Source organism: Drosophila miranda, chromosome 3 (assembly GCF_003369915.1).
Source record: "Drosophila miranda strain MSH22 chromosome 3, D.miranda_PacBio2.1, whole genome shotgun sequence".
In the NCBI taxonomy this organism is placed as follows: Eukaryota; Metazoa; Arthropoda; class Insecta; order Diptera; family Drosophilidae; genus Drosophila; species Drosophila miranda.
Genome location: NC_046676.1, coordinates 16550560 through 16564446, shown reverse-complemented (window position 1 = coordinate 16564446; position 13887 = coordinate 16550560). Strand labels below are relative to the sequence as shown.

Sequence of the window (13887 nt, the reverse complement as noted above, 5' to 3'; positions counted from 1 at the left end):
AATAAACTAAATAATAACAAACGCGACGAACAGTGTTGGAAAGCAGACGAAAATAAATTGCGCCAAAACGAAGCAACGCAAAGAAGAGATTGTGGCACAGAAAACTCAACCTATTTAAAATAGCTGACGAATCAGAATTTCGGCACTAAAACAGCTCGACTCTCCATAAATCAACAACGCTATGGTTAACAAAGAAAATGTGATTAGTTGTTGCCAGCAGGTGAAGTGGATCGGTAGCCACGACCCCAGCAAGTTTGTGAAAAATCTTGAGCACAAAAACGTGTACTTCTATGAAAAGTGCATTTACGGGCCATTGACACTAACAGTGGGAGACTACATATTGGTGTCCAATGCAGATGCGGCAGAACCAGATACGGTGGATGGTTGCGATGTCGCCAAGATCCTTTATCTGTACGAGCTTCGAGAAATGACTCACAAAGAGCCCTGTCGAGCCATCGTCCAGTGGTACTCTCGCCCAAGCGCCATTCCGCATAAGGAGTTTGATGCAGACGATATTGCCATTGACTTCAACCTGGAAGTGATCGAAGAGCATCGTCCCTACGACAACGACGTGGCCTTGGGAGCCATTTACCGAAAGTGTCTGGTACTGGAAAGCACATCACAACTCTCTGCCGAGCAGATAGTGAAACGCGCTTCAATTAAACTGAAATCTTCCGACTACCCCATGTTTGTAAGCCGATACAAGTTCATCAAGGTGAAGAAGCTTTATCGCCTGATACCCCTGGAGATACAGCTGGACGAGCCCAATGACAAATCATCATCCCGATCACGGAAATCGCTATCAAACCGTAATGAACCCAAATCAGGTTCAGCCTCAGCGCGAAAAGCTAAGATGTTGGCTGTTGCTGGTGAGGCAGCTACCACGGAGAAACGAAGGCGGGCTTCCATGGCCGCGGCCAGTTCGTTGGAGTTTGTGGATGTCAACTACTTCAACTGCGAGAACAAAGTGTCACCCATCAAGATAGTAGGGGGTCGCAGCGTGGTGCGGCTTTCGGAGAAGAAAAAGAGCTCTTCCAGAGCTGAGGCAGAGGTTAATGCCAACTACCTGACGGCTTCCCCTCTGACAGAAAAGAACGCCAAAGTGGACACGCCCAAGTCCAGGGCGTCGGCTGCACGCCGTAACCTGAATCTGAGTTTGGACAGAGGCGCAGACAGCACAGCGGACTCGGACTGTCTGAATTATTCAATAGTGCAGCAGACGCCGGACCCAAGGACACCCTCAAATGATATGAAAATCAAACTGCGCATTTCGGAGCGAAGAAAGTCTGTGCGCCTTGCTTCGATAGATCACGATCCCCTAGCCGTTGACGATCCCAAAGACACACCTACCACACAGGGACGCAAGCGACTTGGTGTCAACAATGGGGACATTTATCACACTCCCACTAAGAAAGCGAGGGAACCGCTGGACATCAATACCGGTGCACAGGAGACTCCCTCGACGCGACGGAAGAGCATCCTTAAGTCGGCCACTAGTCGACTGGGTAAGTCGATAGGTTGTCCCCTATTAGGCGACCCACTCTAATCTTCTCTACTACAGCTGAGGGCACACCCAGAAGAAGCATCCAACTATCCAACATTGTGGAGCAGCGTGTGTTCAAAGACAATGAAATAATATCGACACCTAAAAGAGGGCGCAAAACGAAGTCCACTGAGGACGCGGACGCAGACTACTCGCCAAGATCTGTTCAGAAAACGCCCACTCGAGCTCGACGCATAAGCGCCACTGCCAAGTCAACAGTGACCCCGATTCGTGGCACCGCTGCAACTTCAGCTTCAGCTGCACCGATAACACCTTCACAAAAGCTGAAGAAAATACGCGCCGGCGAGCTCAGTCCCAGCATGCAGCAGCGATCGGGCAAGCCCGTGGATGAATCTCGCAAGTCCCAGCTGCAGCTGGCACGTGAGCAGCTACACGTCTCCGTTGTGCCCAAGAGCCTGCCGTGTCGCGAAAAGGAGTTCGAGAACATCTACAGTTTTCTGGAGGGCAAGATTCAGGACCAGTGCGGCGGCTGTATGTATGTATCTGGCGTCCCTGGCACTGGTAAGACTGCCACTGTCACAGGAGTCATTCGCACACTGCAACGCCTAGTCAGCCAGGACAAGCTAGCCGACTTTGATTTTCTTGAGATTAACGGAATGCGCCTGACCGAGCCGCGCCAGGCCTACGTCCAGATATACAAACAGCTCACTGGCAAGACTGTGTCTTGGGAGCATGCTCACACGCTGCTGGAGAAGCGTTTCACCACGCCAGCACCGAGGCGCGTGACCACAGTTCTGCTAGTCGATGAACTGGACATATTGTGCAACAGGCGCCAGGATGTGGTCTACAATCTGCTCGATTGGCCGACCAAATCAGCTGCCAGACTGGTTGTGGTCACAATAGCCAACACAATGGATCTCCCAGAACGTCTGCTAATGGGTAAGCTATCAATCCTCCAAATCCATCAAGCTGTTCCACTAAAGTCTTGACAATTTTCCAGGCAAAGTAACATCCCGTCTGGGCCTCACTCGCCTCACGTTCCAGCCATATACTCACAAGCAGCTGCAGGAAATCGTCACCGCCCGCCTGGGCGGGTCGGAGGCGTTCAAGGGGGAGGCTGTCCAACTGGTGGCGCGCAAGGTGGCCGCTGTGTCGGGTGATGCTCGTCGTGCGCTGGATATTTGCCGTCGGGCCACGGAAATAGCTGACACGGCTCGTGATAAGTGTGTAACAATGCTGCACGTGCAGCAGGCGCTTGGCGAGATGATAGCGAGCGCAAAGGTACAGGCCATAAAGAACTGTTCGCGACTGGAACAGATCTTCTTGCAAGCTGTGGCTGCCGAGGTCACACGCACTGGTGTCGAGGAATCCACCTTTATGGGTGTGTACACCCAGGTGGAGACAATTGCGGCGTTCATGGGAGTCTCCCTGCCACCGCCAGGACGAGCCTTGCGGCTCTGCGCCAAGCTGGGGGCCGAGCGCCTCATCATAAGCGAGCACTCGCGCAACGATCTCTTTCAGAAAATTCTGCTGAACGTCAGCGCTGACGATATCCACTATGCACTCCGTGTGGGAGAGATTGCGGCTGCCAACTGATTATCATTCATATTACTTAATAGACAATTTCATAGCTCACTATCCATCCACATATTTGATTACGTTAAGCGTTTTAAAAGTAATATAATTAATATTTAAGCGTCATGTTTAAACAATTTAAAGTACAAACTCGTTATTAAAAAAACAAAATAGAACACCAGCACCGTGTAACAGTCGTAAAGCACCTTCGGTGAGAAGACGGAATAAATAAAGAGGTGGTAGCGGAAGCCAACCATTAGACAGAGGTAGAAGGCTGCCGGCAGCATGACCAGGCTGGCATAGAGCGGAGCTACCAGCGAGTCCGCGGCAATCGAGTAGGGTGGTTGCAGCTGCATAATGCCCACACTGCGCAGATCAGAACGGAGCGTGTGTACAATCAGGTAGAGGAAGGAATGTATTTCCGCGCTGTACGTATTGAGGGTGACGAACAGCGCGACAATGGCCGGATTGTAGCTCGTCTGGCCTATGTAGCCCGGCGTCAGGTCAATTGTCGAGAGGCTGTTCGAGTTTCCCTGGTAGAAATAGAACATTCTGGCCACAAATATGGTCATGATGATCTTGTACACATGAACAAGTCGCACCGAGAACTTTCTGGCACTGGTGCCAAAGGCATCGCATAGCTTGTACGTCTCATCCAGAGCTATGAGCAGCGTAGGCAGGAGTATAACGTTCTGCACCTTCTGCAACAAAGCCACCAGCAGTAGGGAGCTAGTCAGATTAGCCTGCAGCAACTGCAGTAGAGCGCTTTTTGGCGGCATCTCATCGAATCTTTTATCTAAACGAGTTTGTGGAAGCGCCGCCCGATAGCCCAGCACCAAGACCAGCGCAAGGCAGCACCAAAAGAGCACCAGAGTGGGGACCATGATGCGAGATCTGTAAAACATTAAGCGATTAGTAAAGTTTTTTCGGCTTACAGATCGATTTAAGCATACGTCAGGTACGGGGGCAGCTCGAAGAACTGCACCTGGCCGTTGAGTCCGCGATAGCAGTATACCACAATAAATGCCGCTCCACTTGCAATGCTCTGCGGCAGTTGGCTAAACTTGCGCAGACGTGCCCAAAGCAACATCAGCGAGAACAACATGAGGGTGCTGCGGATGTCATGGAACCTGTGCAGGTAACGCATGAGCGTGAGCAGAATAAGCACCACAAAAATCTTGCGCTGTTGCCAAAGACATGCATAGGCAATCTTGTGCAAGTGCCGCCCGTCCAGCTCCACATTGGCCTTGGTGATGCGTCGTCGCAACGTTCTAAGTGCGGTGAACAGGATGAGAGTGTTGCCCAAATAGTACCAGGTCTTGTACTCGAACTCTATGAATGATGAGGATCCCAGCGTGAAGGTGCGAATGGCAAAGCATATGAGCAGGGGTAGCGGCAATGGAATGGAGAGCCTCAGGCGACGAGTGTATAAAGGTGGCAGGGCTATCTTCAGCAGAGCCTGCGCTACATCGAATGTTATATAAATGGACAAGGCCAGGGGCACGACGATAAGGATGCTATAAATCATTGAGCTTGTGAAGATTATATCGAATATATGGCTGGCCACATTGAGCACAGCAGCCATAGCCATACAGACCAGCAATTGCCCCGCCTTGAGGCTGTCCAATTTTAACTGATCCGTTATGTCCAAGAACAGGACACTAAGCACGATATGAAGGGATGTCTGAAAAATTATTGAAAACGGATGCTGAACATTGAATGCCTTTCATGAACTTACGGCGGTGGTAAGAGACAGTCCCAATACAATGAATCCATAGTCAAACTTTACCAGCGACTCTGAGAGAAGCCCGGAAATCTCGCGAGCCAAACGAATGTAATTCAACTTGGCATTCTGATAGAGCACCTGGCTGGTCCCGCTGCCGTCCCCATCCCGAAGCGGCAACAGCAGCTGCCTGTGCAGCAGAGTCGCGTTTTGATACCAGGTGTAGTAATCTAAAAATATTATATAGCTTGCTCAGTTAATATAAATAAGGTGGATATTGTAGCATACACACCGCTGCGGCGCACTATTTCATGGCCGAACTTTACTCTGGCCTTGTTCAACAGGTGATGGGCGTTGTAAAAGTATGCGTACATCTCGTGCTCCAATGATAATGACTGCAGCATCTCCGGTATCAGGCAGCCAATGGACAGGGAAGGTATCTCAACAGACAGTAGCACCGCCAAGGTGGGTGCTAAGTCGATTTGGTTATATCGCTTACTGCCAGAACTGAACAAAGTTGAAACTCGATTAACAGAAGCACCCAGGTTTAATGTAAGCGGGCCTGTACCTGGGCTTGGAGCAGTTCTTCGAATACAAATACAGCGGCACCAGAGTCTCCGCTGGCGTGTTGCCTCCATGTCCACCGCCATCAGCCATGCCGTGGTCGCCTGTCAACAGGACCAGGTAGTTTGGAAAGTTCTGCGGTTGTGTTCATTTCAAAATATTTCGACTTAGCAGAAATAACTGATTTTTCAAATTTCTCTCACCCTATGATCCAGTATCTTTTGAACCGCCTCGTCCATTTCCTTCAGTTTGTGTTGCACCTTTGGACTCTCATTGCCCTCGACATGGCCAATGTGGTCCAAGCCTAGATAGTGCAGTATAAGTAAGGACCAGTCATTCATCTCCAGCTCTGACTCCAGCACTTTGGTCACGTTTCTGTCGCCCTGCGCCAAATAAAATTATTATTTGATCCGATTTGATCCGATTTGATTACGCACCTCGTAGAAGTCGTTGACGAAAAAGGAGTCGTTGTTCTCCGCATGCCGTGTAAACTCACTGGGGAACAGGTTTACCCAGGTGTGGTCACCGGCAAAGGACACGACGCGGTTCCGCTGTTTAAGCCGATGAAGCAGTGAGTCCTCCAACTGCTCTGTGTGGCCCACATTGAGTGCTATGTCGATAAAGTTGGAGAGAGTGCCGGTGGTAATGCTTTTCAGTCGTGGCATCGTCACCGTCGGTATGTCCACGTGAAGCGTCAACTTTTCGCAGGCCCTGGAAAACGCTACCGGCATGGACGTGGCACTAGGAAAGTCTTCGCGCAAAGCATCCACAAGGAATAGTATCAAGGAGTCGTAGCTCGGTGGCGGCGGTTCCAGCCTGAAAAGAGAACACGTTATCAGGTTGTTATCTGGTCGCGTGCCGACACCGATATAGTTCACCTACTTTATGCCATGGAGTGTTGTTGGCCGGTCATTGGGTATGCTCTTTTCTTCCTCCGACGCCGAATAAGAGGCTGGAAAAAATCCAATAAGGAAGAGAACGGCTCCGCACATGAACAGAGTTAGCATGCAGAGCGTGTACCCCATCCGACTCTTGTGGTGCTCCATTTCGATTTTTGCATTGAAAATTGCCCGGCTCACTGTAAACTCCGAAAGTGCCGCCCGCCTGTCAGTTTCAGAAGATAAACAAAGCGTATCGATAGCAGCCGAGAGACGATACTAACGATACAATATATATTTGTGTCAGCTCAGGCACAGGCAATGTACCAAACGAATTTGCTGTATTGACTCCCAGGTCTTCGGCTCTAGCTTTCGGCAAGTTGTGCAACGTGACCTGATCGAAACCCTTTTCCCCATATGTCGTCCCGACTGCGATCTGATTTGCAGGACATCCAATGTGAACTTCAATCCCCGCTGGCATGCGTACAAGGAATCCACCCAAGACCTTTATGCTCGTGTGCTGTCCGTATTTATGGACGTGGCCCTCCAGTTTGCACATCTTTTTTTTAAGGCCGTAATGCCATTAAAAGAGAGTCCACTAAACTATTTTGCTAAAAAGAAAATTAAATTTAAAATGTTTGCACCAATATATTTCGATCTATGGGTATCGAAACATTTTTGCCGCGGCTATTCCGATAACTTTGTGTACTAAATAAAACCAGCTTCGTCTCTGTTGAATATTTTGGCAAACAACTTATTTTATGGACCGTTTGGCGAAGGTTTTCACACAACAGGACGAGCTAATCGCTCCGGTTGGGGCATATCAGAATGAATATGAAGCCATCAAAGCACTCCACTCTCTGCCGGGGGAAAAGAGACAGCATTTCCAGGAGTTGACGCTCAAGCTGCTTGACGACTTGGAACAGCCACATGTTACGGAATCGTGTGCCGAAAGATCACGGCTGTGGCGCGAGCAGGGGAACCTCCTATTTAGATCCTCTTCAAAGGATCTTGGTTCAGATGCGGACGCGGAACGGGTCCTCGGGGCATGTCGCCTCTACACAAAGGCCGTATTAGCAGCAGAAGACGCTGAAATTGAACTCTGTTTGGCATTTGCTAACCGCGGAATGGCACTGCAGGAATACGGCTACTACCAAGAGGCATACGACGACTGTGCAAATGCCCTGGACTGCGGCTACCCGACAAAACTTCAGCACAAGGTAATCTTCCGGCAAGCTCACTGTGCTTGGAAACTGAAACGAATCGAGCAACTGGCGGAGCACATAGTATGTTTGGAGAAGTTGGAATTGAACGAAAGCTTTCGCCAGCAGCTGGAGGATCTGAAAAGGAGCTTGGAGTTGCTACAAAGCCAGTCGTCGAATGATAAATCATTCAATGATCAAGAGAAGACCGGTCCCATTCATGAAATGTAATTGAATACACATTCCTGTGGTGTGGTCCGTTCTAATCAATTTTCATTATTTCAGCGTCACAGAGTCTGGCAGCCGTGGGCGCTACATGATTGCCAAAGAAGCCATACCGCAAGGCAAAATCATATTCAGGGAGCAGGCCACCTGCTTTGTGCCTCTTGAGCAAAGACTGATTTGCCAGCAATGCGCAGCCAGCCTGTTGTGCGCTCCCATTCCCTGTCCGCAGTGTCGGCAGCGAGTTGTCTACTGCTCCAGAGAATGTCGCGAGCGCCACAAACCCATCCACAGATTTGAATGTGCCGCTTACCGTAAAGATCTGCTCAAGATGGTAGGCGTTTCGCACTTGGCGCTGCGCATGGTCCTGAGCTATATGCCGTCGATGCTGCCAAAGCTGCAAGAATGCCCCGACTCGTCCGAGATGTGGGCTACTATCACGACGCTGGCAAAGGGAGCCGACAAGGAAAATGAGCCGACACCGCAGTATCTGCAGAGTCTCCGCATGATAAGCCACCTGGACAAGGCGCCTCAGGCGGAGCTGGTTTACCACATGCTCTGCGCCAACCTGCTGCAGCTCTATTTAAAGGATTACACCAACTTCTTCGATCAGTTCCAGGCCATGACTGCCCCCATTGAGGACTGGCACTTGATTTTAGCCGCTTTGATTCTCCGTAGTGCCGGGCAGCTCCTGGTTAACGGCCATGTCGGTGACGCTCTCCTGCCAGTGGACCTGGAGGCCAGCGAGTTTGGCCTACTGCAGCCGGAAATGTGGTTGAAACCGCGCCACCTCAAGCTGGGTCAAATGCATAATCTGAGCCAAACGGAGCCCCTCACAGCTATCAATCTGCCCTATCTGAGCCTTTGCAATCATGCCTGTGCCCCCTCCATACGCACGAAATTCGACGGTTGCACGGCGGTCTGCCAGTCGGCGGTGGAATTAGAAGCGGGCGAAGAGATTTTCAACTGCTACACGATGGACTACAAAAGGAGCATGATCCGCCAGAGGTCGCAGCCGTTGCAGCAAGTTTACAAATTTGACTGCAGCTGTGAGAAGTGTACTCGAACGGATCCGGACCAGGACTACGTAAATATTATGCAGTTTTCTTCTTTGACTCAACAATTAAATAATCGCATGCATATTTTGGACAGTTGAAGTTTCATCGGTATCGCTGTGAAAATCCGAACTGCCTTCAAGAATTTGTGCCAAAGCCACTTCCCCACCAGACAAACCTCAACTGGTGGATGCACCCTCCGGATGCAACGGTGGCTTCCGTTTGCTGCCCTGTCTGCAAAGAGACACAAGCCTTTTCGTGGTACAACGATTTTCTGTGTCTCATCGACTGCTGTGGTGAGGTCAAAGCAAGGCGAGCACTCTACAAGGCTTTCGATGGTCTGGACAAGTGGTTGTTGGAACACCACATCCTGAAAGGGAAGCTAGCGGAAATGATCATCGAAGCATGCTTTGCTGAGATGGACGGTAAGATAGCTGAAAGAGACATTCAAAGAGTATGGCAATCATCTATTCCTGTACAGAGGGCTGCGTTTTGGACGACGTTGACTATGAGAATCTAATGCGAATTATCGGGACACAACTGGAGGGCACTGCCGCTCACAGTGGTGGCACCTCAATGGAGTATCTCAGCCAGATGACTTATTTGTGGGATCTATGGGCATTGAGCAAATGCAAGCGCAGCGATCAGCAGCAACAAGAGATGAGGGGCAAGCTGGAGTACCTGGCCTGTGAGCAGCGTGAGATCTTCGAGAACTATTACAACGATTTTATTAAGCAAAAATAAGAATATATATTGAAAAATAGCCTTTTATAATATTAATTATTTGAGCGCGATACTATCACGATAGTACTGATTTTTTTTTTCAAAACATTAAAAACTATCGATGGAGCTCGATTTTGCAGCAGCTGATCGGGATGTAAACAATTGAGTATTTTCTTGTTTCACCAAAATGGAAACTTGTGGGTTTATCTATGTGAGCAGAGACTACAAAACGTTTCTGATGCGATGCTCGTATTGCCCCATAGACGTTGAGGTGGAAAAATGGCAGGAATTTGTGGTGCACTATCGCACTATGCACAGCGCTTTGGAATTGGATGCCGAACATGGGGGCATGGACTTGGACGCCAACTCCAGCATTAAAGCAGAATTTCTGGATGAAGATTACCAGGATGACGACGCAACCGACGAAGAAGGTGAAAAGGATGACGAAAAAGAGCATCTGAAGCATCTGGACCATCTAAAAGACGTGCTGCCTCAAGATAATGAAGTTCAAGATGGCACAAAAATACAGTTGGAAATCGAGGCTGTCACATCGCAGACAGTCTCCTCGCTATACGAGTCGGATTCCGAGGAAAGTCAAACCGAGTATGTGGAAACGGACTTGGAGGCTGATTCAAATAGATCTGCAGAAAAAGAGGATGAAACGGCTGCGTTGGCTACTCCCATATACAAGGTACAGTACTGCTATAGACAATGCCTAACTAAACCAAGCCAAACTAGTTCCCACCTTAATAATTCAGTTTCACCCATCGTTCTTTCGCCGGGATCCTCGAACGCTAACGTTAATTGAGCTCTACAAGGAACATCCCTGCCTTTGGAACCCGGAAAATAGCCACTTTAAGGACCCCAATGCATGCAAGGAAGCCTATCGAAAGATGATACGTGATTTGGAGGCGAAGGCAGCGATGTTTTTAAATGAAATCTCGCTAAAAGCTTCTTTAAGAAAGATTCATCTGCAATACAACACCGTTCACAAGCGAATGCTCTGTGGCACCCAGAAGTCCCAATCAGTTGCGTTCACCCATTACACACTCTGTAGTTTTTTACAAGACTGCGGGGATCAGAAGGACCTGTACAAAAACGAAAAAATACGGGCAAGATTTGAACTAAAAACACGAAAAACACGAGTGCTAATCGCATTTTTTTTTACAGCTGGACTTCACCAAGAAAAATAAGCTTACTACAGAGCTAATAGAGCTATACGGGAACTTTCCGCAACTCTACGATCACACCCACAGCGAGTTCTCCAGCATGAATTCCCGCAAGCAGGCCTATGAGAGTTTGGCTGTCGAAATCTCGGTGCCGAATGTGGATATCAACAGCGATGATATCTTTCGGGCCATCCAAAACATACGACAATGGTACTACAAGAGCTCGAAACATGGTATCAACGCTGGCAATGAGGCAGAGCAGTTTTATTTGAAGGTCTGTCGGTTCCTGCCTCCGAAAATGTTCAAGCAGAGGTTGGTTTGTGAAATTTGCCATATAGTCACCTCATCCGATCACGTGCTCCAGTCGCACATCTTCAAGGCTCATAATATTGGCGAGCTGCCCTTTAAGTGCACTCTATGCGATCGGAGCTTCGTTGGACGGGGTGAACTAGCCAACCACAAGCAACGGGTTCACATTGGCAAGACGCACCAATGCGGCCATTGCGAAAGGAGTTTTGCCGTCAAGTCGGATTTGCAATTGCATATCCGTACGCATACTGGCCAGAAGCCCTTCGTCTGCGAGCTGTGTGGAAAGGCATTTCGACTGAAGTCGCAGATGAATCTCCATGTCACTGCAATTCACACGAAAGTAAGAGCCTTCAAGTGCACGATGTGTCCCAAGGATTTCGTGAAAAAAGTCGACTTGTCGGATCATATCAAGAGCCATTTGAATATCCGCGACAAAATTTGCACAATTTGCGGCAAAGGATTTACGAGCTGCCACTCGCTAATCCGCCACCGCCAAATACACTCCGAGGTAAAGAAATTTGTGTGCAAACTGTGCGATGCACGCTTTTCGCAGTTTGTGGGACTGAATTCTCACATGAAGCGCACCCATAATATCGTTCGAAACAATTTACAAAAGGCAACCGACATCGTGGAGACTGAAATCAGCTAAAACGAGTTTAAAATGTAGTAAATAAACATTCGAAATCAGTCAAATACTTTTTTCAATCCATGCGATAGGCGATATCGATATCGATTTCGATATCTGCGGGTAGTATTTACGCGTTTTGCAGCACTAGGTGAAATGACAATAATTGCACCAAAGTGGCTTCGTAAATATTACAAACGCAGTGCACTGAATATTCATTTCTTCAGAGAATTTGCAAGCCTGCATAATGGAGGTATGCGGCAGCGTTTTGGTTAACAATTACCAGCAGTTTCGTTTGAAATGCATTTATTGCACAATTGAAAGCGACCTAAAAGATTGGGAACAGTTCACAATTCATGTGAGAAATGCCCACCAATTTGATGATGATGAAAACATTGACAAAAATTGGAACGAGCAAGACTCAAGGATGGACTCCACAATCGCATATGAAGTCCCTCAGATCTTAGACGATGCGGAACCGATTGAAGAAGTAGATGACCAGAGTGTGTTGCCATATTGCATACTCAAAGACGAGGAATGGCCCAAAGATGAGGCGGATGACAACGTAAGTAAATCACTCATAATAAGATTAAAATCACTTTTATTTCTTCAAACATTCGCAGAACATGCAATACGTCCAGGATATTGAATATGACAATAACAATACAGAATTCACGTATGAGGAAATGGAATCGTCTGAAGTGGCGCAGGCCCAATTAGATGAAATTGTCTACGACGGTTTTTCGAGCATTGGCTCTCAAAAGGATGAAATGTTTGATGACCTGGACAATTTCTCGTATGATGAACAAGAAGAAGCAGAGGGCCCAAAAACACTAAGACTTGGCCGTCGCCCCAGAATGACGCGACCCGGACAAGTTTTTAAAGTACGCTGCCATGTACCTTTCTTTGACCTAGCACTAATTTGTACATCCTTCCAGTTAAAGGTTACATTTATTCGACGCAATCCTCGCGTGTTACACCTCATTGAAGCCTACAAGGAGCATCCCTGCCTTTGGAATCCCTCGGACGAGTACTACGAAAATGAGGAGGCACGATCGGAGGCATACCACCTGATGATACTGCGATTGGACGAAAAAGCCAATGTGCTCTTCACCGAAGAAGAGTTAATAAAAACCATCCAGCAGTTGCACAGTCAATACACTCTTGCAGCGCAAATGGCTGGCGAGGATAAGCTCATTGGACTGGCGGCCCGATACTTTGCCAAATGTGAATTCCTCCGTTCCACTCCCTGTACAACGCTAACCGACGACGAGGAAGATATCCAACTGGATACAATTAAGGTGAGTACGGTCGGTATATGTAGAACGTTAAGACTTCAATTCCGTTTCAGCTCAACTTCAAAGTAGAGAACGAGGTAACCAGCTCTTTTATAGATACATACGCAAACTATCCAGTTCTCTACAATACCTCGGATCCTGGTTTTGAGTCGGTGGAGCAACGTACAAGTGCGTACAAAAGGATGGCCGTCGAATTTAGGCCAGTGGTTCTGGCCAACGATACGGATGTTTATATTGCGATCCAAAAACTCCGGAAATGGGCATACGAAGCCATGAGGCGTATTAAGGCGAAGGAACTAATTAAAGCCGTCACCCCACAAGAACTTCAATACCTGCAAATGTGCAGCTTTCTACCCGTCAAATCAGACGGCCACGTATGGTACTGTGAACACTGCGGCAAGCGATTCCACGGGGACTACAACCTCCTGACGCACATGTTCAAGCAGCATAACCAGGGTGAACCGCCATTCCTCTGTTCCCAGTGCCCAAGACGCTTCGAAAGACAAAACGACATGGAGAAACACATTTTGCGAGCACACTGTGAACGTAAATTTCAATGCTCATTTTGCGATAAGTTTTTCTCAGTTGAGTGTGATCTAAAAGTGCACACGAAAGTTCATACCGGCGAGCGCCCATATGTGTGTGATATGTGTGGGAAGGGGTTCCGGCTCAAGCTACTGCTGGATCACCACATAAATGGTTTCCATCTGAATATACGGCCGTTTAAGTGTGATATGTGCGAAAAAAATTTCCGTAAGAAATTTGAACTGACGAATCACCTCAAGGGGCATTTAAATATCCGTGATAAGAAATGCGACAAATGCGACGCTTCCTTTTATGACCATTCTTCTCTGTCTAGGCATCGTAGATTTAATCATAGAAGTAAATTAGATTAGGCACCTAATATTGTTAGTCTCTACAAAACAGACTTGTATTTAATAAGTTTAAGGAGTTGCATAAAGCTGCCAAATGGGTTTTCTTGTTTTCTGGAAATAAATTATAATAAATTATTATGTTAATCTTAATTCATTTATTTATTA

General features: G+C 47.9%; 5 protein-coding genes across 5 annotated transcripts; 4 read left to right on the top strand and 1 right to left on the bottom strand.

Annotated features, from left to right (window-relative positions):
- The first annotated feature begins 57 nt into the window (after nt 1-57).
- Nucleotides 58-3260, top strand: LOC108158093 (origin recognition complex subunit 1). Its single transcript, XM_017290260.2, has 3 exons — nt 58-1505; nt 1562-2443; nt 2505-3260. The coding sequence occupies exons 1-3, from the start codon at nt 182-184 to the stop codon at nt 3098-3100; spliced, it is 2802 nt and encodes a 933-aa protein (XP_017145749.1). The 5' UTR covers nt 58-181; the 3' UTR covers nt 3101-3260.
- Nucleotides 3168-6487, bottom strand: LOC108158094 (GPI ethanolamine phosphate transferase 2). Its single transcript, XM_017290261.2, has 8 exons — nt 6249-6487; nt 5804-6182; nt 5570-5749; nt 5371-5501; nt 5095-5309; nt 4818-5032; nt 4033-4763; nt 3168-3973 (listed from the first exon to the last, which is right to left on the bottom strand). Exons 1-8 carry the CDS (start codon nt 6410-6412, stop codon nt 3196-3198), a joined length of 2793 nt encoding a protein of 930 aa, XP_017145750.1. The 5' UTR covers nt 6413-6487; the 3' UTR covers nt 3168-3195.
- Nucleotides 6488-6557: 70 nt separating this feature from the next.
- On the top strand, nt 6558-9528 carry LOC108158099 (SET and MYND domain-containing protein 4). The gene is made up of 4 exons (XM_017290266.2): nt 6558-7673; nt 7732-8755; nt 8821-9148; nt 9205-9528. The coding sequence occupies exons 1-4, from the start codon at nt 7006-7008 to the stop codon at nt 9465-9467; spliced, it is 2283 nt and encodes a 760-aa protein (XP_017145755.1). The 5' UTR covers nt 6558-7005; the 3' UTR covers nt 9468-9528.
- An 88-nt stretch (nt 9529-9616) lies between these two features.
- Nucleotides 9617-11617, top strand: LOC108158102 (myoneurin). The gene is made up of 3 exons (XM_017290271.2): nt 9617-10137; nt 10205-10558; nt 10617-11617. Exons 1-3 carry the CDS (start codon nt 9634-9636, stop codon nt 11571-11573), a joined length of 1815 nt encoding a protein of 604 aa, XP_017145760.1. The 5' UTR covers nt 9617-9633; the 3' UTR covers nt 11574-11617.
- A 79-nt stretch (nt 11618-11696) lies between these two features.
- LOC108158103 lies at nt 11697-13866 on the top strand. Its single transcript, XM_017290272.2, has 4 exons — nt 11697-12114; nt 12173-12433; nt 12488-12850; nt 12901-13866. The coding sequence occupies exons 1-4, from the start codon at nt 11797-11799 to the stop codon at nt 13741-13743; spliced, it is 1785 nt and encodes a 594-aa protein (XP_017145761.1). The 5' UTR covers nt 11697-11796; the 3' UTR covers nt 13744-13866.
- Nucleotides 13867-13887: the final 21 nt, after the last annotated feature.

Excerpts from the sequence above, each read along its gene's own strand:
- LOC108158103 (XM_017290272.2), top strand. The coding sequence starts at position 11,797 with ATGGAGGTATGCGGCAGCGTTTTGGTTAACAATTACCAGCAGTTTCGT. Across the intron at positions 12,434-12,487 it reads GACCCGGACAAGTTTTTAAA|TTAAAGGTTACATTTATTCG; the intron begins GTACGCTGCCAT and ends ACATCCTTCCAG. Across the intron at positions 12,851-12,900 it reads TCCAACTGGATACAATTAAG|CTCAACTTCAAAGTAGAGAA; the intron begins GTGAGTACGGTC and ends ATTCCGTTTCAG.
- LOC108158093 (XM_017290260.2), top strand. The coding sequence starts at position 182 with ATGGTTAACAAAGAAAATGTGATTAGTTGTTGCCAGCAGGTGAAGTGG. Across the intron at positions 1,506-1,561 it reads GTCGGCCACTAGTCGACTGG|CTGAGGGCACACCCAGAAGA; the intron begins GTAAGTCGATAG and ends TCTCTACTACAG. Across the intron at positions 2,444-2,504 it reads CCCAGAACGTCTGCTAATGG|GCAAAGTAACATCCCGTCTG; the intron begins GTAAGCTATCAA and ends ACAATTTTCCAG.
- LOC108158094 (XM_017290261.2), bottom strand. The coding sequence starts at position 6,412 with ATGGAGCACCACAAGAGTCGGATGGGGTACACGCTCTGCATGCTAACT. Across the intron at positions 5,750-5,803 it reads TCGTCAACGACTTCTACGAG|GGCGACAGAAACGTGACCAA; the intron begins GTGCGTAATCAA and ends TATTTGGCGCAG. Across the intron at positions 3,974-4,032 it reads GAGCTGCCCCCGTACCTGAC|ATCTCGCATCATGGTCCCCA; the intron begins GTATGCTTAAAT and ends AATGTTTTACAG.
- LOC108158099 (XM_017290266.2), top strand. The coding sequence starts at position 7,006 with ATGGACCGTTTGGCGAAGGTTTTCACACAACAGGACGAGCTAATCGCT. Across the intron at positions 7,674-7,731 it reads ACCGGTCCCATTCATGAAAT|CGTCACAGAGTCTGGCAGCC; the intron begins GTAATTGAATAC and ends TCATTATTTCAG. Across the intron at positions 9,149-9,204 it reads ATGCTTTGCTGAGATGGACG|AGGGCTGCGTTTTGGACGAC; the intron begins GTAAGATAGCTG and ends ATTCCTGTACAG.
- LOC108158102 (XM_017290271.2), top strand. The coding sequence starts at position 9,634 with ATGGAAACTTGTGGGTTTATCTATGTGAGCAGAGACTACAAAACGTTT. Across the intron at positions 10,138-10,204 it reads TGGCTACTCCCATATACAAG|TTTCACCCATCGTTCTTTCG; the intron begins GTACAGTACTGC and ends TTAATAATTCAG. Across the intron at positions 10,559-10,616 it reads ACAAAAACGAAAAAATACGG|CTGGACTTCACCAAGAAAAA; the intron begins GCAAGATTTGAA and ends TTTTTTTTACAG.